The sequence below is a fragment of the Achroia grisella genome, unplaced genomic scaffold, assembly GCF_030625045.1.
Source record: "Achroia grisella isolate CSIRO2021 unplaced genomic scaffold, CSIRO_AGI_Agris_v1 utg1086, whole genome shotgun sequence".
Classification (NCBI taxonomy): Eukaryota; Metazoa; Arthropoda; class Insecta; order Lepidoptera; family Pyralidae; genus Achroia; species Achroia grisella.
The window spans coordinates 2,984,194-3,005,131 of record NW_026712572.1 but is presented as its reverse complement, the minus strand read 5'-3'; the positions used below and the strand labels follow the sequence as shown (position 1 = coordinate 3,005,131).

The following is a 20,938-nucleotide window of genomic DNA, read 5'->3' as shown; positions in this document are numbered from 1 at the left end:
CAATAGAAAATACAGTATTTAAGCTATTTTTCGTACTACTCTAATGCTGTTGGCCGCAGCTGGCCTTTACACCTTCAACGGACGATAGGCGCGAGTGTAGATAGCACTCCAAACCAAAGGAAGGATATGGAGCGGCTGAAGGCCAACTCCCGCCTGACGGATACGACTTTAGTCTGACGGCACCGCTAGGGGTTCGAACCTCGGCTCAGGCCGTCGTAATTTCGATCCCTGTTTGAATTGGACGGGGGATCGATCGGAGGAGAGTGTTTAAGCATATAAAATTTAAATAAAATCTTAACATCTCCCTATACAATATATGCCATCAGTAACAACGCCATCTAGTATCAAATAATGTGAACTAAATAATATATTTAATAGCTATTGAGCACGGCTAGTGCAACAATCAAAATGGCGAGAACGGTAAAATACCTTTATCTAAATATATATAACTCAAAGGTGACTGACGTAGTGATCTATCAACGCACACCCCAAACCACTGGACGGATCGGGCTGAAATTTGGCATGCAGGTAGATGTTATGACGTAGGCATCCGCTAAGAAAGTATTTTGATTAATTCTACCCCCAAGGGGATAAAATAGGGGATGAAAGTTTGTATGAAACTTTGTCAATTTTAAATCGATCGGCCTGAGACATTGCATGCATAAAGCTACTATAACGTAGGCATCTCCTAAGAATGGATTTTGATAAATTCCACCCCTAAGGGGATAAATTGACGCGAGCGAAGCCGTGAGCAAAAGCTAGTTTGCCAAATTATTCATGTGCAGAACCGGTTAACGTTATAAATGACATATAAATAAAATTAGAGTGTCTATTTGTAATATTGAAGTAACTGTTTTTTACTATATGCATATAAATACGGTAAATTAATATTTTTTACAATTTTTATCTGTCTGTCTGTTTGTTCCGGCTAATCTCTGAAATGGCTGGACCGATTCTGACAGGACGTTTTTTGGCAGGTAGCTGATAAAATAAGTAACATAGGCTACTCTTATCTAAGAAAAAATCGAAAAATAAAGTTTATTTCCACGCGGACGAAGTCGCGGGTACAGTTAGTTAAACATAAAAGTTTAAAATTACTCTATGATGTGTAATACTTATATAAATTATAGAATATGATTTAAACTAATTGTTTTAATTTAAAGTTACAAAGTATATTAATAAAAATTACAGTAATAGTCATGCAAAAACGTTTCCAGGTGCAACTGAGAAATCGACGAGGTTCAGACTGCGAGGCGCCGCAGCGAGATACACTGCCTGCCGCCAGCAGACCCAGCAGGTATGCACACAGACTCATACACCCACCATCAACGCTCCCATACATATACTCTAAACTCATACACTGCCTCGAGGATCGAAATTACGACGGCCCGAGCCGAGGTTCGAGGTTTTTTTAAACGCAGGGACAAACGAGCATGCGGCTCATCTGATGGTAAGTGATTACCGCCGCCCATGAGCACCCGCAACACCAGGGGAATTGCAAGTACGTTGTCGGCCTTTTAAAAAGGAATAAGCCCTTTTCTTGAACGTTTCAATATCGTATCAAAAAAACCTAGCGGTCTCGGCAGACTATAGTCGTATCCGTCAGGCGGGAGTTGGCTTACAGTATCTCTATAAGTCCTTCCACAGTTCTGGGGTGCACTCTGCATTCACCCACTATTTTTGAGTCAAGCTAAAAAGGCCATCAGCATTAAAAAACTTTGGAAAAAACACTGTTGCTCCCGCTTGTTTAGATAAGCGAGTACATTTACCTAAAAATGGAATTAGAAAACTTTAGAAATAGAAATAGAAATAATCTTTATTCAAATAAACTCATTACAAGCACTTTTGAATAATCATATTTTGATTCTACCACTCATTCGGAATGCAGATTCATCACAAGAAGAATGAGCAAGAAACTTGTGTGTTGCTCTTTTTAGTAGATGTTTTTTTTTATATAAATAATTACAGTATAACAAGTAAGAGGCATGCGATAATCAACATAGAAGTCGCTACGCACTCATTATTAACGTAATCAGATAATATTGTCAGTGCTATAGATTTAAAGTTTTTCTATAAAAACATTATTATCGTTAACAAATTCTTCAACTTTAAAATATCTAGACACGCGGCAGCGTGTCAAGCCGAGTTTCAAGTAAACTGGCTTGCAGCACCGTGTGTATATTTACACGAACCATTTGGAGCCACTTTTGACCCCCTCATAACTCAAAAACTCTTTCACACAAACCTGTCAAATTTGGTTCATATATTGAGACTTGCGAGATAAATATGTGTTCCAAATTTCATAAACATATCTCAAACGGTTATTTAGATATTAATGTCCAAAAATCGTCATTTTTATCACTGATCAACTATAGATCAAAATTATAACCCACTTCCAGATAACCTAGGAAGTTCAAATTTGGTATGCAGATAGGTAATTAGGTGAATATAAAGGAAAAAATCTGAAACTGGTAAATTGTTATCATTTTACTACAATTTTTCACTTTAATTGATTCTATTTCAACTTATACTGGACGAATACTAAAATTCTATGAAAACGTCGATAGCCACCAATTGACATTGATCCCTGGCGAAAAATCTCATCTTGTACTGGACCGAAAGTAATATTGTATGAAAACGTCGATCATTACCAATTTACGTTGACCCCTTCACATCAGTGTCGATAACTAGCAAACTTCAAATATTGCATTGAGCGGTAAACACTAGTTGCTATAATTTAGATTCTGTCTAAAATATACTCCTAGTTATAAGTACGAGTATAGTCGAATTTCGTATTTATTATGTTATTAACTGAGATTTGGTATTAATTATTGTTTCAATATTTAGCGCACATCGATAGTGTAAAATCATTATTTTTATAAATAATTATTAAATAATAGGCATTTCGCTATAGGGCGCCGCGGCGGCGCCGTGTGGGAGCGGTGCGATAAAACTCAATGTTTTGTTTCTGGATATCTAACCTATAAGGTTGCGATTTATGCTACGAAATTTATAGCTTTCTTAAATTATACTTATATATTTGTGATTATATTATTATTACATTATTTTAGTAAATAAGTATTTTATAGTCATTAGTTTAAACCAAAAATTAATAACAATTTTAGTATAGTTATAAGTAGGAATGTACAGTTAACTCGAGAATGAGAACTTATTGGTAACAAATTGTTTTCTTGAGAATTCAATAGATAACAGTCAATTTGTTACATAATCGTCTTTACGAACTATAACGTGTCAATACCAAGTTTCAGATATTAAATAATGTATATGTTGATAGAGAACAATTCCGTATTTGCTTAACATATGCTATTACTATCCACAAATCACAAGGCCTGAGTTTTGGCAGTCCTCTTCTCAACATAGCCTCCTCTATATTTAATAAAGGGCAGGTTTACGTTGGACTCTTCAGAGTTAAAACCTTAGATGGAGTACGTCTTAACAATTTTGATCCAAGTCACGAGAGCTCTATTGTAGAGTACAACCATCTGTGGACGTTATACCGCCCCGATTTGCCCAAAAATTCCTGATACTGAATTGGCAATGCACTTGAACATTTAAAAGTTACAAGAAAATATAGAAAATAACACAAAAAAAGACAATTATACTCCGTAAATATACGAAAATACAGTAATTTATCAAAAATAATTTGGTATTAATTTAGTTATAAATAAGTACCTCGTATAATTTATGTACAAAAAGTAATGATATCCCATCAAAAACATAAATGTGAAATGATAGCCGAGTTTAATATTATGATATATACCTTGATTGTTGACTTCTACGACAAAAGAGATGAGATCTAAATGGGTGCCAAGTTCAATGATCTGTCCTGAAATGTATTTATAACAATATAAAATATCATTTCTTCTTATAACTTAGGATAATATACTGTAGCCTAAGGTCTAACTTGGCTAGTTTTCATATACGAAATATACTGTAGCCTTCGCAAGTTCTAAACATGTTACTTGTCGGTTCCTATTTTAATATTAATAGTAACTAGCAATCGAAAGTAATAATTGGTATATGAGAACTGGCCAAGTTAGACCTTAGGCTATAGTATATTATCCTAAGTTATAAGAAGAAATGATATTTTATATTGTTATAAATACATTTCAGGACAGATCATTGAACTTGGCACCCATTTAGATCTCATCTCTTTTGTCGTAGAAGTCAACAATCAAGGTATATATCATAATATTAAACTCGGCTATCATTTCACATTTATGTTTTTGATGGGATATAAGTTTATTAAAATAAACTTAACATAAACATAGTCTGCTTTCTGAATGGAAAGCTGATACACAAGAGGTGTGATAAAGAAACTGGCCGATTGGATTATTAAACAAATGTTCTTAAAAAAATTGCGTGAACCGCAGTCACGGACAATTCAATCAGGTTTTAAAGAAATTTCTTCCCACACACACCCAGATTGTGAAATAGCTAACCAACATAGGTTTTCTCTGGTATATTTACTTTACTCTGGTTTTCTCTAAAGACTACAGCGTGAGATTTTACTTACGTCGAAGGTATATTAAGATTTTTAACTTAATAGGCAACGCGCAAATTTCACCAGTCTATTTCACTCTTCCATAGACTACGGTTACCGGTTACATGCTAGAGTCCCATCATTGTGGGATAAAAAATAATTGTGCACTTAACAATTATTTGTCCAACACTCTTAGTACTCTCACTCTAACTCTAAGTACTCTCACTCTAACTCTTAGTACTCTCACTCTAATTGTTAGTGCTCTCACTCTAACTCTAAGTACTCTCACTCTAACTCTTAGTACTCTCACTCTAATTGTTAGTGCTCTCACTCTAACTCTTAGTACTCTCACTCTAATTGTTAGTGCTCTCACTCTAACTCTTAGTACTCTCACTGTAATTGTTAGTGCTCTCACTTTAACTCTTAGTACTCTCACTTTAACTCTTAGTACTCTCACTCTATCTCTTAGTACTCTCACTCTAACTCTCAGTACTCTCACTCTAACTCTTAGTACTCTCACTCTAATTGTTAGTGCTCTCACTGTAACTCTTAGTACTCTCACTCTAACTCTCAGTACTCTCACTCTAACTCTTAGTACTCTCACTCTAACTCTCAGTACTCTCACTCTAACTCTCAGTACTCTCGCTCTAACTCTTACTCTTAGTACTCTCGACACTTCAAAACCACTACCTCATCATCCACACTTTCTAATCACAACATTTGGAGCTGATCTGTTGTGACCTTGCAGTTCATCATCGTCGCCCAGCGCCAACATACCACTGATGAGAATCGTGCAGTCAGTGAAACATACGAAGAAGCGTGAGGGACAGTGGCTGAAGGAGGGGTGGCTGGTACACTTCACTAACAAGGACAAAACTGTACGTATTTCTCAAATACTCACAGTTAGCAGTTTTTATTAGTTTTATGCACATGTTGCATATAATTATCTTATTTTATATTATATTTGCTTATTATTCGTAAGTTAATATTTAATATATAAATTGACAGATCAAGCGTCACTACTGGCGGCTGGACAGCAAATCCATCACGCTATTCCAATCCGAGCATGGCTCAAAGTATTATAAGGAGATTCCTCTCAACGAAATCCTCGCAGTCGACACCGCGCGGCAACCGCACTCTGGTAATATATCTACTTGATACTTTAATATTACATTGTCTTGTATAACTTTGTTCAAGTACACAGAGCTGCGTCATGTTGTCCGAGACGCTAGGAGGGAGATGTAGGTAATTGCGGAGTGTTTCTTGATGAACTGTTGAGTAGAATTGAAGAACTAGCTGATACTGATGAGATTATTATACGTGAAGTCACCATGTCTACTTAAATTATTGGTGGTGGACATGGTGACCTCACGTATAATAATCTCACTCATTGACCGTCGTCGGCTGTTCGAATACGCTAATGCCCGCATTAGCATGTACGATGAACCCCTAAGACTATTATCTCTGTTCTTGATAATACATAGTTGGTTTAGTAGCACTTTTGAGATGACACGTTGGCGAAAATCCGGATCGAAATTGCGAGATTTTATTACTTAAAACAAGTAATTTAGCAAAAGGTTAATTAAAAGTAAAGATTTCTGCATTTTCTTTAATGTTTTCCTTTGCCTTATTACTATTGCACAAATTAGAAACTAAAACTTCGACAAGAAATTAGTGGATAGCCATAAACAGATCTCTAAACACCAGGTACCTCGGGTGTACCTCAGGGTAGCAATCTTGGTCCCTTATTATTAATTGCGTATGGCGCCGATCTTATAACGTAAATATCGTGGTTTTCTGGTTTATTATGCATATATTATGTATATATATTGGAAACAATACTTTTGACAGGATATTCACTAGATTATATCTACCGGTGGTGACACGAGGAAATGTTATAAACGAGCGTTTCGCGTCGGTTGCAGACGTGATGCACTGCTTCGAGATCCGCACGGCGAACGTGGACTACATGGTGGGAGTGGACCCGGGGTGGGGCGCGGGCGCGGGCGCGGGGGTGCTGCCGCCGCCCGACTCGGGGGTCGGCGCCTACCTCGCGCGCTCCTGGGAGACCAGCGTGCGCCACGCGCGCCTGCCCGTGCCGCACCGCGCAGGTACCGCTCTACTGCTGCACGCCGTGTGAGGGGGGCGAGGGGGCGGGGGGGGCGCCTACCTCGCGCGCTCCTGGGAGACCAGCGTGCGCCACGCGCGCCTGCCCGTGCCGCACCGCGCAGGTACCGCTCTACTGCTGCACGCCGTGTGAGGGGGGCGAGGGGGCGGGGGGGGCGCCTACCTCGCGCGCTCCTGGGAGACCAGCGTGCGCCACGCGCGCCTGCCCGTGCCGCACCGCGCAGGTACCGCTCTACTGCTGCACGCCGTGTGAGGGGGGCGAGGGGGCGGGGGGGGCGCCTACCTCGCGCGCTCCTGGGAGACCAGCGTGCGCCACGCGCGCCTGCCCGTGCCGCACCGCGCAGGTACCGCTCTACTGCTGCACGCCGTGTGAGGGGGCGAGGGGGCGGGGGGGCGTCTACCTCGCGCGCTCCTGGGAGACCAGCGTGCGTCACGCGCGCCTGCCCGTGCCGCACCGCGCAGGTACCGCTCTACTGCTGCACGCCGTGTGAGGGGGTCGGGGGGGCGCACGTCTCGCCTACCTCGCGCGCTCCTGGGAGACCAGCGAGCGCCACGCGCGCCTGCCCGTGCCGCACCGCGCAGGTACCGCTCTACTGCTGCACGCCGTGTGAGGGGGGCGAGGGGGCGGGGGGCGCCTACCTCGCGCGCTCCTGGGAGACCAGCGTGCGCCACGCGCGCCTGCCCGTGCCGCACCGCGCAGGTACCGCTCTACTGCTGCACGCCGTGTGAGGGGGGCGAGGGGGCGGGGGGGCGCCTACCTCGCGCGCTCCTGGGAGACCAGCGTGCGCCACGCGCGCCTGCCCGTGCCGCACCGCGCAGGTACCGCTCTACTGCTGCACGCCGTGTGCGGGGGGCGCGGGGGCGGGGGGGGCGCCTACCTCGCGCGCTCCTGGGAGACCAGCGTGCGCCACGCGCGCCTGCCCGTGCCGCACCGCGCAGGTACCGCTCTACTGCTGCACGCCGTGTGAGGGGGGCGAGGGGGCGGGGGGGGCGCCTACCTCGCGCGCTCCTGGGAGACCAGCGTGCGCCACGCGCGCCTGCCCGTGCCGCACCGCGCAGGTACCGCTCTACTGCTGCACGCCGTGTGAGGGGGGCGAGGGGGCGGGGGGGGCGCCTACCTCGCGCGCTCCTGGGAGACCAGCGTGCGCCACGCGCGCCTGCCCGTGCCGCACCGCGCAGGTACCGCTCTACTGCTGCACGCCGTGTGAGGGGGGCGAGGGGGCGGGGGGGGCGCCTACCTCGCGCGCGCCTGGGAGACCAGCGTGCGCCACGCGCGCCTGCCCGTGCCGCACCGCGCAGGTACCGCTCTACTGCTGCACACAATAGCGGGGCGAGGGGGCGGGGGGGGCGCCTACCTCGCGCGCTCCTGGGAGACCAGCGTGCGCCACGCGCGCCTGCCCGTGCCGCACCGCGCAGGTACCGCTCTACTGCGGCCCGCCGGGTGGGGGGGGCGGGGGGGGGGGGGGCGCCTACCTCGCGCGCTCCTGGGAGACCAGCGTGCGCCACGCGCGCCTGCCCGTGCCGCACCGCGCAGGTCCCGCTCTCCTGCTGCCCGCCGTGTGAGGGGGGCGCGGGGGCGGGGGGGGCGCCTACCTCGCGCGCTACATTCTTTCCTGCGTGATACCATATTCGCGGATAAAAGAGCTTACATGTAAAAGCAGCTATTCTCGTATAAGGGCAGTTAATATTACAAGCAGAAATGGAAAGAGTCGTCGCTGCGGCGTGTAACTCGTGTTGTAATATACGTTCTTTGATGTGTGTCAGGGGAGACGGCGGATGCTGCGGGCGCGGGCGCGGGGGAGGCGGAGGGCGCGGGCGAGGCGGAGGGCGAGGGGGAGGGGGAGGGGGCGCGGGGAGCGGGCCGCGCCGCGCTACAGACATGGCGCAGGTGTACCAGATCTTCCCGGACGAGGTGCTGGGTTCGGGCCAATTTGGCATTGTATACGCCGGGCTGCACCGCCGCTCGCAGCGCGCCGTAGCCATCAAGGTACCACTTATATAATCTATATATTATATTTAAAAACCTAGGTTATTAAAAAAAAGCTCGTACCCGCTTATAGTCAGTATGGTCGATACCGCCCTGACACACACACACGACACCGTCCTTGCCGGCGAAGGCGACGACCCCATACACACCATATCGCGCAATCAATAAAGCGCTTGTGCCCTGTGCCCGGGCGCTCCACACCGGAGCTCCCGCCCCTCCGATCGGTCCCCTGTCCAATTCAAACGGGGATCGAAATTACGACGGCCTGAGCCGAAATACGAACCCCTAGCGGTGCCCTCAGACTAAAGTCGTATCCGTCAGGCAGGAGTTGGCCTTCAGCCGCTCCATAAGTTCTTCTGCGGGTTTGGACTGCCATCTGCACTTGGCCCCTATCGTCCGGTGAAGCTGTAAAGATCAACAGCGGCCAACAGCATTAGAGTAGTTCGAAAAATAAGAGTATGGTCGACTATGCACCAAGGAGACATCTACTTACTACTACTACGCCATTATACCGATTATTTCGCCTATTCCTATGTTCTTACTATGTTTATGACGTTCATATTTGACACACAATATTACGATGGTCATATTTGTTTAAAATTACGACGTTCATATTTGAAACAATTTTACGACGTACACTATTTTGACAGAATTTTACGACGGTCTAATTTGACACAATTTTACGACGTTCATATTCGACACAATTTTACGACAGTCTAATTTGACACAATTTGACGACGGTTATATTTGACACAATTTTACAACGGTCTAATTTGACACAATTTTACGACGTTCATATTCGACACAATTTTACGACAGTCTAATTTGACACAATTTGACGACGGTTATATTTGACACAATTTTACAACGGTCATAATTGACACAATTTTACGACAGTCTAATTTGACACAATTTGACGACGGTTATATTTGACACAATTTTACAACGGTCATAATTGACACAATTTTACGACGGGCTAATTTGACACAATTTTACGACGATCATATTTGACACAAATTTACGACGGTCAGATTTGACACAATTTTACGACAGTCTAATTTGTCACAATTTTACGACGGTCATATTTGACACAATTTTACAACGGTCATAATTGACACAATTTTACGACGATCTAATTTGACACAATATTACGACGTTCATATTTGACACAATATTACGACGGTCATATTTGACACAATATTAAGACGGAGTATTTGAAACAATATTAAGATGGTGTATTTGACACAATTTTACAACGGTCTAATTTGACACAATTTTACAACGGTCTAATTTGACACAATTTTACGATGTCCTTATTTGACACAATTTTACAACGGTCTAATTTGACACAATATTACGACGTTCATATTTGACACAATATTACGATGTTCATATTTGACACAATTTTACGACCGGCATATTTGACACAATTTTACGACGTTCATATTTGACACAATTTTACGATGTTCATATTTGACACAATTTTACAACGGTCTAATTTGACACAATTATACGACGTTCATATTTGACACAATTTTACGATGTTCATATTTGACACAATTTTACAACGGTCTAATTTGACACAATTTTACAATGTTCATATTTGACACAATTTTACGAGGTTCATATTTGACACAATTTTACAACGGTCTAATTTGACACAATTTTACGACGTTCATATTTGACACAATTTTACGATGTTCATATTTGACACAATTTTACAACGGTCTAATTTGACACAATTTTACGACTTTCATAATTGACACAATTTTACGATGTCCTTATTTGACACAATTTTACAACGGTCTAATTTGACACAATATTACGACGTTCATATTTGACACAATATTACGATGTTCATATTTGACACAATTTTACGACCGGCATATTTGACACAATTTTACGACGTTCATATTTGACACAATTTTACGATGTTCATATTTGACACAATTTTACAACGGTCTAATTTGACACAATTATACGACGTTCATATTTGACACAATTTTACGATGTTCATATTTGACACAATTTTACAACGGTCTAATTTGACACAATTTTACAATGTTCATATTTGACACAATTTTACGAGGTTCATATTTGACACAATTTTACAACGGTCTAATTTGACACAATTTTACGACGTTCATATTTGACACAATTTTACAACGGTCTTATTTGACACAATTTTACGACGTTCATATTTGACACAATTTTACGATGTTCATATTTGACACAATTTTACAACGGTCTAATTTGACACAATTTTACGACGTTCATATTTGACACAATTTTACGATGTTCATATTTGACACAATTTTACAACGGTCTAATTTGACACAATTTTACGACTTTCATAATTGACACAATTTTACGATGTCCTTATTTGACACAATTTTTCGACGTTCATATTTGACACAATATTACGATGTTCATATTTGACACAATTTTACGACCGGCATATTTGACACAATTTTACAACGGTCTAATTTGACACAATTTTACGACTTTCATAATTGACACAATTTTACGATGTCCTTATTTGACACAATTTTTCGACGTTCATATTTGACACAATATTACGATGTTCATATTTGACACAATTTTACGACCGGCATATTTGACACAATTTTACAACGGTCTAATTTGACACAATTTTACGACGTTCATATTTGACACAATATTACGATGTTCATATTTGACACAATTTTACGACCGGCATATTTGACACAATTTTACGACGTTCATATTTGACACAATTTTACGATGTTCATATTTGACACAATTTTACAACGGTCTAATTTGACACAATTTTACGACGTTCATATTTGACACAATTTTACGATGTTCATATTTGACACAATTTTACAACGGTCTAATTTGACACAATTTTACGACTTTCATAATTGACACAATTTTACGATGTCCTTATTTGACACAATTTTTCGACGTTCATATTTGACACAATTTTACGACGTTCATATTTGACACAATTTTACGATGTTCATATTTGACACAATTTTACAACGGTCTAATTTGACACAATTTTACGACGTTCATATTTGACACAATTTTACGATGTTCATATTTGACACAATTTTACAACGGTCTAATTTGACACAATTTTACAATGTTCATATTTGACACAATTTTACGAGGTTCATATTTGACACAATTTTACAACGGTCTAATTTGACACAATTTTACGACGTTCATATTTGACACAATTTTACAACGGTCTAATTTGACACAATTTTACAACGGTCTAATTTGACACAATTTTACGACTTTCATAATTGACACAATTTTACGATTCCTTATTTGACACAATTTTTCGACGTTCATATTTGACACAATATTACGATGTTCATATTTGACACAATTTTACGACCGGCATATTTGACACAATTTTACAACGGTCTAATTTGACACAATTTTACGACTTTCATAATTGACACAATTTTACGATGTCCTTATTTGACACAATTTTTCGACGTTCATATTTGACACAATATTACGATGTTCATATTTGACACAATTTTACGACCGGCATATTTGACACAAGTTTACAACGGTCTAATTTGACACAATTTTACAATGTTCATATTTGACACAATTTTACGAGGTTCATATTTGACACAATTTTACAACGGTCTAATTTGACACAATTTTACGACGTTCATATTTGACACAATTTTACAACGGTCTAATTTGACACAATTTTACAACGGTCTAATTTGACACAATTTTACGACTTTCATAATTGACACAATTTTACGATGTCCTTATTTGACACAATTTTTCGACGTTCATATTTGACACAATATTACGATGTTCATATTTGACACAATTTTACGACCGGCATATTTGACACAATTTTACAACGGTCTAATTTGACACAATTTTACAACGGTCTAATTTGACACAATTTTACGACTTTCATAATTGACACAATTTTACGATGTCCTTATTTGACACAATTTTTCGACGTTCATATTTGACACAATATTACGATGTTCATATTTGACACAATTTTACGACCGGCATATTTGACACAAGTTTACAACGGTCTAATTTGACACAATTTTACAATGTTCATATTTGACACAATTTTACGAGGTTCATATTTGACACAATTTTACAACGGTCTAATTTGACACAATTTTACGACGTTCATATTTGACACAATTTTACAACGGTCTAATTTGACACAATTTTACAACGGTCTAATTTGACACAATTTTACGACTTTCATAATTGACACAATTTTACGATGTCCTTATTTGACACAATTTTTCGACGTTCATATTTGACACAATATTACGATGTTCATATTTGACACAATTTTACGACCGGCATATTTGACACAAGTTTACGATGTTCATATTTGACACAAATTTACGACGGTCATATTTGACACATTATTACGATGTTCATATTTGACATAATTTGACCATGGGCTACTTTTAATGTGAAAAAATGGTTGTAAGGGGTTGAAAGGGGAGAAAGAATGGATTGTATGGAAAAATAGTCATTTATAAAGCTATTGATTAAATATAAAAAAAATTACATTCAAAGTTTGTAAAATATTACGACGTTCATATTTGACACAAGTTGACGATGTTCATATTTGACACAACTTAACTACGTACACTATATTGACACAATTTTCTTATTCAATTTTTTTCATTCAATTTTCTTTTAATGTGAAAAAATGATTTTAAGGGCTTGAAAGGGAGAAAGAATGGATTTTATGGAAAAATCATCATTTATAAAGCTGTTGATTAAATATAGTAAAACTGACATTCAAAATTTGTAAAATAATTACCCGTAAGTGGGGTAAAATAAAATAGAGGATGAATTTTTTTTATGGAAATTCGTCATGTTTGAAGCGAGAACTATGAAACTTATTTATTTTTCTCTTATTGGGTTAGGTTATTAAAAACTTTTTCAATATTTGGTCAATGTCACTCTTTTACCCGGACGAAGCCACGAGTACAGCTAGTTATTTATATAAACGTCGATTGCCATCTAAAATCAGGTTGACCGCCAAAGTTATCCTTTCGAACCACATAAATGAATTGTCTCTATGGTTTTCATAACATAAAATAAATCGTATATTGCAGGTTATCGACAAACTCCGGTTTCCAACTAAACAAGAAGCCCAGCTCAAGAATGAAGTAGCGATCCTTCAAAACCTCTCCCACCCAGGAGTTGTGGACTTGGAACGCATGTTCGAAACGCCAGAAAGAATTTTCGTTGTAATGGAGAAACTGAAGGGGGACATGCTGGAAATGATACTGTCGCATGAAAAAGGAAGGTTAACGGAGAGAATTACCAAGTTCTTAGTCGCACAGGTCAGTAACTTCATCTATTGAATACTAGCTGTTCCCGCGACTTCGTCCGCTTGAAAATTAACTTTATGTTTCTAATTTAAAAGATTTTTTCTAAAATAAAGGTAACCTAAGTTACTTCTTATTACATCAGCTACTATTTACCTGACAAAGTAAGTCCCGTCAAAATCGGTACATCCATTTCAGAGATTAGGCGGAACAAGTAGAAATAGTAAAAAATGTTATTATTTTGGTGTATGTACGGCATTTATTTCAGTATTACAAACAGACACTCCAATTATATGTATGTATAGGTATAGATGTATAGATATAGGTTAATTATTTAATAAAATTAAATGTACTTTAAAGTATCGTAAAAATATCAAAAATGTCTACAGATCCTGGTGGCTCTAAAACACCTACACGAGAAGAACATAGTCCACTGCGACCTGAAACCTGAGAACGTGCTGCTGTCCACCGACGAGGAGTTCCCTCAGGTGAAGCTGTGCGACTTCGGCTTCGCCAGGATCATCGGCGAGAAGTCCTTCAGGCGCTCCGTTGTGGGCACGCCTGCCTATCTGGGTGAGTGGCATTTACGATGTGGTTATAACATTTAATAGACATATATATAGATACGCTCTTTATTCACCAATTACATACACATAGTACCTATATGTAGTAGACGGCCTCGGTGGTCTAGCGGTTTAGCACACCGCTTTACTCCCGATGGTCGCTGGTTCGATACCTCGTACGGTGCAAACATTTGTATTCATGAGTATGATTGTTTGTACCGGTCTAGGTGTTTCCTATGTATATTATGTATGTATTTACAAAAAATAATTAAGTATTTATATAAGTTGCCTAATACCCATAACACAAGCTCTGCTTACCGTGGGACTAGATGGCGCTGTGTTAATTGTCCACGGTTATTCATTATGATCTTATCAGTATATATCATATATATCTATCAGTTCTTCTCATCTCGATATCAATCCGAACTGACGGTAGATTTGACTTATCATAAGAGTCTGTAATAGACCTAGATAAAGATATTTTGAATTTTTAAATTATTTGTCGACCTCGGTGGTCTAGCGGTCTAGCACACCGCTTTACGACCGATGGTCGCGGGTTCGATTCCTCGCACGGCACAAACATTTGTATTCATGAGTATGATTGTTTGTATCGGTCTGGGTGTTTTGTATATATAATATGTATTAAAAAAATATATACATATATATATGTATCAGTTAACTAGTACGCATAACACAACCTTTAGCTAGCTTAACTTGGGACTAGATGGCGCTGTGTGAATTGTCCTGAGATTATTATTATTTAAAAAAAAAAATATTTGTTCATGTAGGACATTTTAAGCCCAAATTATACTCACCCCGAGTGGGTAGGGAAGTGAGCAGCGCGAGAGTGTAAACACGATACTTCCCATGCCACTGGCACTGCCACTCGCGCTGCCCGGCGCTCCCTCGATTGTCGGTTTTTCGTGCGCGAGTCAAAGGACTGGCAGCGCGAGTGGCAGCGTGTTTTTACATTCAGCCCTCTCGCTCAGTTGTCGCCCGGCAATATTTCCGGCAGCGCAAGTTGTAGAGGAAGCGGCTAAATGCAAACGTAACATTAGCCGCTTATGAACGTTAATTTTTCTATTTTATATTTTTTTCTCTACCGTTCACTATATAGTGGATCTATATAGTGAACGGTAGAGAAAAAAATATATATTGAAGAAGAACTGGGAAAAAACTCAATTGTATTACTTTTTTTTTAAACCCAGTTTATTTACAATGTATGTTTATATAGGTGTCTATGTCTAACATTAAATGAAAATCCCGTGCATGAACAACTATTGCCATGCACGCTCGTCATTCAAGTAATCGTTTAGTAAGGCTTTGCTCTGTAAATATGATTTAACTGATGTTTTGAATTTATTTAAGGGTATATCTAGAATATCCTTTATTGTAAATTTTTATACCTATTGACTTTTTCTAAATGATAGAATAGATTAGAAATAGATTTTTTTTTATTCAAATAAACTTAATATAAGCACTTTTGAATAGTCATTACATTTTTTTAATCTACCGCTCATTCAGAAAGATGAGAAGAACGGGCAAGAAACTTGTGTGTTGCTCTTTTAAATAATCCTTGTAAATTTATATTTCACAAGATACTTGGGGACAGCAAGTTTGATTTTACATCTGGTATTTATTTATTTTATTTATTTATTTATTAGAAAACCAACAGCTTACAATCTAATACATTAATCAACAGTACATATCTAGAGAAAGCCATTAACAGGTTTTCAGTGAATTAGCAAAAGAAAATAAAACAGAACGTGGCAGACAGAATAAGGATTAATTTAAAAGTACAAATCAAATATTATAAATTTCACAATATATAAAACTAATAGAACAATTTTAAGAATACTTTAAGAATTAGAAATATTATAATAGTATTTGAATTTGAAGTCACTTGTGTGTGTGTGTGTATCTGTAAGAAAGAATGTGTGTGCATGTGTATATTAATATTCTTGTCTATTCATTCATTCATTCCTTTATTTATTGCTATTACATGTTGTAACAAAATTGGTCTTAATTTACTAAAAGTATAGAATCAAACATGAACCCTGAAAGGGCACAGCAATCACATTAATAAATCTTATATAAACTACATAATTGAATTTTTACATTATATATATGTATCGTTAATTAGTATAAAAAAAATAAATAAAAAATCATCACTACATTAAAACAAACAGGCACAAACACAACTAACTTTTTTCCTTGAAAAATTCCTGTAGCGCATAATAACTCTTTGCGATTAAATATTTTTTTAGAGCTATTTTAAACTTTTTAGAATCATCCTCACCTTTTAAGTTAATTGGTATTTTATTGTAAATTTTTATTGACATTGCGTAATGAATCATCAGCGCCGGAGGTCCTCCGAAATAAAGGGTACAACCGGTCGCTGGACATGTGGTCGGTGGGTGTCATTGTGTACGTGTCACTCTCGGGCACGTTCCCCTTCAACGAGGACGAAGACATCAACGAGCAGATACAGAATGCTGCTTTCATGTACCCGCCCACGCCGTGGAGGGAGATCTCCGCTGAAGGTAGGCACCACACATTCAATTTAACCTAAGTGGAACCTAAGTGGTCTCGTACAGTGCGGTTTCAGAGGAGCTTCCTCCCGCGTACACTTAGATTGTGGAATGAACTACCTGCCGAGGTTTTCTCGAGAGACTACAGCATGGGGGTTTTCAAGAAGGGTATATTAAGGTTTCTTAAGGGTCGGCAACGCGCATGTGACACCCCTGGTGTTTCAGGCGTCCATAGGCTACGGTAGCCGTTTACCATCAGATGGGCCGTATGCTTGTTTGCCACCTAAGTGGTATAAAAAAAAAAAAAAAATTTTATTTTATATTAAAATTTGCGAGCGCTTGACCGCAATCTCATCTGATGTTAAGTGATGATGTGGTCTAAGCTATTACACGCAAGCTCAAATAATGCCTATTCACTTTTGAAAGACCTAATGTTGTAAGAGGCAGGAATAGAATATAATAGAATAGAAAATCATTTATTCAAATAAACTTAATTTAAGCACTTTTGAATAGTCATAACAATTTGTTTTTTATCTACCACTCGTTCGGAAAGCTGTCTCATCACAAGAAGAACGAGCAAGAAACTTGTGTGTTGCTCTTTTAAATAATCCTTGTAAGTTTACATTTACAAGTCGAAACGTGTGAATACAAACTACCAACAAGCACTAATTTTTTGGGTCAAATATAATCTGAAAAATAGACGCTGGTAGAGAGTTCCACTCCTTAGCTGCTCGCATAAGGAAAGATGATGCAAAACGGTTAGTTCTAGCAGCTGGGATGTCAATAGTGTAGGGATGGAGCCGCTCTCAGTCTTGGTGTACGTTGATGGAACGGTGCTGGAGGAATGAGGTTGTGCAGTTCTTGAGCACATTCGCCAAAATGGAGCCGATAGACAAGCTACTTTACGTCGGTGATTAAGACTTTGAAGCCTTCTTGCTCGTCTGTCGATTGAGTCTAGAGCGTCAGGTTGGTACTGAGCGGATCCATCCCACAAGTGGGAACAATACTCAATGCAAGATCGGACCTGTGCTTGGTATAGCGTTAAAAGCTGTCCAGGCGTGAAGTATCTTATCATAACATTTATTTCAAGCAATTAATAATATTTTTATAACAGTAACCTGGTCGGGCCGCCGTTAAGCACCTGGAACCCGACCAGGGGGAGAGGGGGGTGTAAAAATAAGATAGCATCTCTTTTAGAAAGGTGAGGCTAAGTAGGGATGCGTACAATGGCTAGCTTGCATAAGGTAAAAATAAGGAAAGACTCACAGTAGATGACTGGGGCGATCTCTTGAAGGCTTGATTCCACTAGAACCTATGCCAGAAGCTTGACTACATACTTCACTGTCTAAGGGTTAGCCCAGCACAAACTGTTATTAGTACATTATCAGTTGATTTGCAGCGTAATTTAGCGTAAAAAAGATGAATTAATCTCGACACGTGACATTTTCAGCCATCGACCTGATCAACAACCTGCTGCAAGTGAAGCAGCGCAAGCGTCTGTCGGTGGACAAGTCGGTGGCCCACGCGTGGCTGCAGACGCGGGAGGCCTGGCTCGACCTCCGCGCACTCGAGCACCGCGTCGGAACCCGCTACCTCACGCACCCCAGCGACGACGCGCGCTGGGCTGCCAACCCCGAGCGCTGACTGTACGTACCCCGCACACTGCACACTGCACACTACACACTGCACACTGCACACTACACACTACAGCTACACTAGCTACCTCACGCACCCCAGCGACGACGCGCGCTGGGCTGCCAACCCCGAGCGCTGACTGTACGTACCCCGCACACTGCACACTGCACACTACACACTGCACACTGCACACTACACACTACAGCTACACTAGCTACCTCACGCACCCCAGCGACGACGCGCGCTGGGCTGCCAACCCCGAGCGCTGACTGTACGTACCCCGCACACTGCACACTGCACACTACACACTACACACTGCACACTACACACTACACACTGCACACTACACACTACAGCTACACTAGCTACCTCACGCACCCCAGCGACGACGCGCGCTGGGCTGCCAACCCCGAGCGCTGACTGTACGGACCCCGCACACTGCACACTGCACACTACACACTGCACACTACACACTACAGCTACACTAGCTACCTCACGCACCCCAGCGACGACGCGCGCTGGGCTGCCAACCCCGAGCGCTGACTGTACGTACCCCGCACACTGCACACTGCACACTACACACTGCACACTGCACACTACACACTACAGCTACACTAGCTACCTCACGCACCCCAGCGACGACGCGCGCTGGGCTGCCAACCCCGAGCGCTGACTGTACGTACCCCGCACACTGCACACTGCACACTACACACTGCACACTGCACACTACACACTACAGCTACACTAGCTACCTCACGCACCCCAGCGACGACGCGCGCTGGGCTGCCAACCCCGAGCGCTGACTGTACGTACCCCGCACACTGCACACTGCACACTACACACTGCACACTACACACTGCACACTACACACTGCACACTACACACTACAGCTACACTAGCTACCTCACGCACCCCAGCGACGACGCGCGCTGGGCTGCCAACCCCGAGCGCTGACTGTACGTACCCCGCACACTGCACACTGCACACTACACACTGCACACTGCACACTACACACTACAGCTACACTAGCTACCTCACGCACCCCAGCGACGACGCGCGCTGGGCTGCCAACCCCGAGCGCTGACTGTACGTACCCCGCACACTGCACACTGCACACTACACACTGCACACTACACACTGCACACTACTACACACTACACACTGCACACTACACACTACAGCTACACTAGCTACCTCACGCACCCCAGCGACGACGCGCGCTGGGCTGCCAACCCCGAGCGCTGACTGTACGTACCCCGCACACTGCACACTGCACACTACACACTGCACACTGCACACTACACACTACAGCTACACTAGCTACCTCACGCACCCCAGCGACGACGCGCGCTGGGCTGCCAACCCCGAGCGCTGACTGTACGTACCCCGCACACTGCACACTGCACACTACACACTGCACACTGCACACTACACACTACAGCTACACTAGCTACCTCACGCACCCCAGCGACGACGCGCGCTGGGCTGCCAACCCCGAGCGCTGACTGTACGTACCCCGCACACTGCACACTGCACACTACACACTGCACACTGCACACTACACACTACAGCTACACTAGCTACCTCACGCACCCCAGCGACGACGCGCGCTGGGCTGCCAACCCCGAGCGCTGACTGTACGTACCCCGCACACTGCACACTGCACACTACACACTGCACACTGCACACTACACACTACAGCTACACTAGCTACCTCACGCACCCCAGCGACGACGCGCGCTGGGCTGCCAACCCCGAGCGCTGACTGTACGTACCCCGCACACTGCACACTGCACACTACACACTGCACACTGCACACTACACACTACAGCTACACTAGCTACCTCACGCACCCCAGCGACGACGCGCGCTGGGCTGCCAACCCCGAGCGCTGACTGTACGTACCCCGCACACTGCACACTGCACACTACACACTGCACACTGCACACTACACACTACAGCTACACTAGCTACCTCACGCACCCCAGCGACGACGCGCGCTGGGCTGCCAACCCCGAGCGCTGACTGTACGTACCCCGCACACTGCACACTGCACACTACACACTGCACACTACACACTGCACACTACACACTACAGCTACACTAGCTACCTCACGCACCCCATCACTATAAACAGACCATAAAATAATTATTTCCAATATCTATATAATGAAAATTACGTGTCACTTTGTTTGTCCGCGATGGACTCCGAAAACTACTGAACATATTGCAAATTTGATTTGCACATTGTG

General features: G+C 42.2%; 1 protein-coding gene across 1 annotated transcript in view; it reads left to right on the top strand.

Annotated features, from left to right (window-relative positions):
* The window catches only part of LOC131843822 (serine/threonine-protein kinase D1), a 122,877-nt gene extending 104,182 nt beyond the window's left edge, over positions 1–18,695 (top strand). The window contains 10 exon segments of the mRNA XM_059192579.1: positions 1,218–1,297; positions 5,253–5,382; positions 5,513–5,645; positions 6,430–6,599; positions 8,401–8,463; positions 8,466–8,618; positions 13,742–13,972; positions 14,347–14,530; positions 16,881–17,063; positions 18,502–18,695. Of these exon segments, the coding sequence (XP_059048562.1) occupies positions 1,218–1,297; positions 5,253–5,382; positions 5,513–5,645; positions 6,430–6,599; positions 8,401–8,463; positions 8,466–8,618; positions 13,742–13,972; positions 14,347–14,530; positions 16,881–17,063; positions 18,502–18,695 (1,521 nt within the window).
* Positions 18,696–20,938: the final 2,243 nt, after the last annotated feature.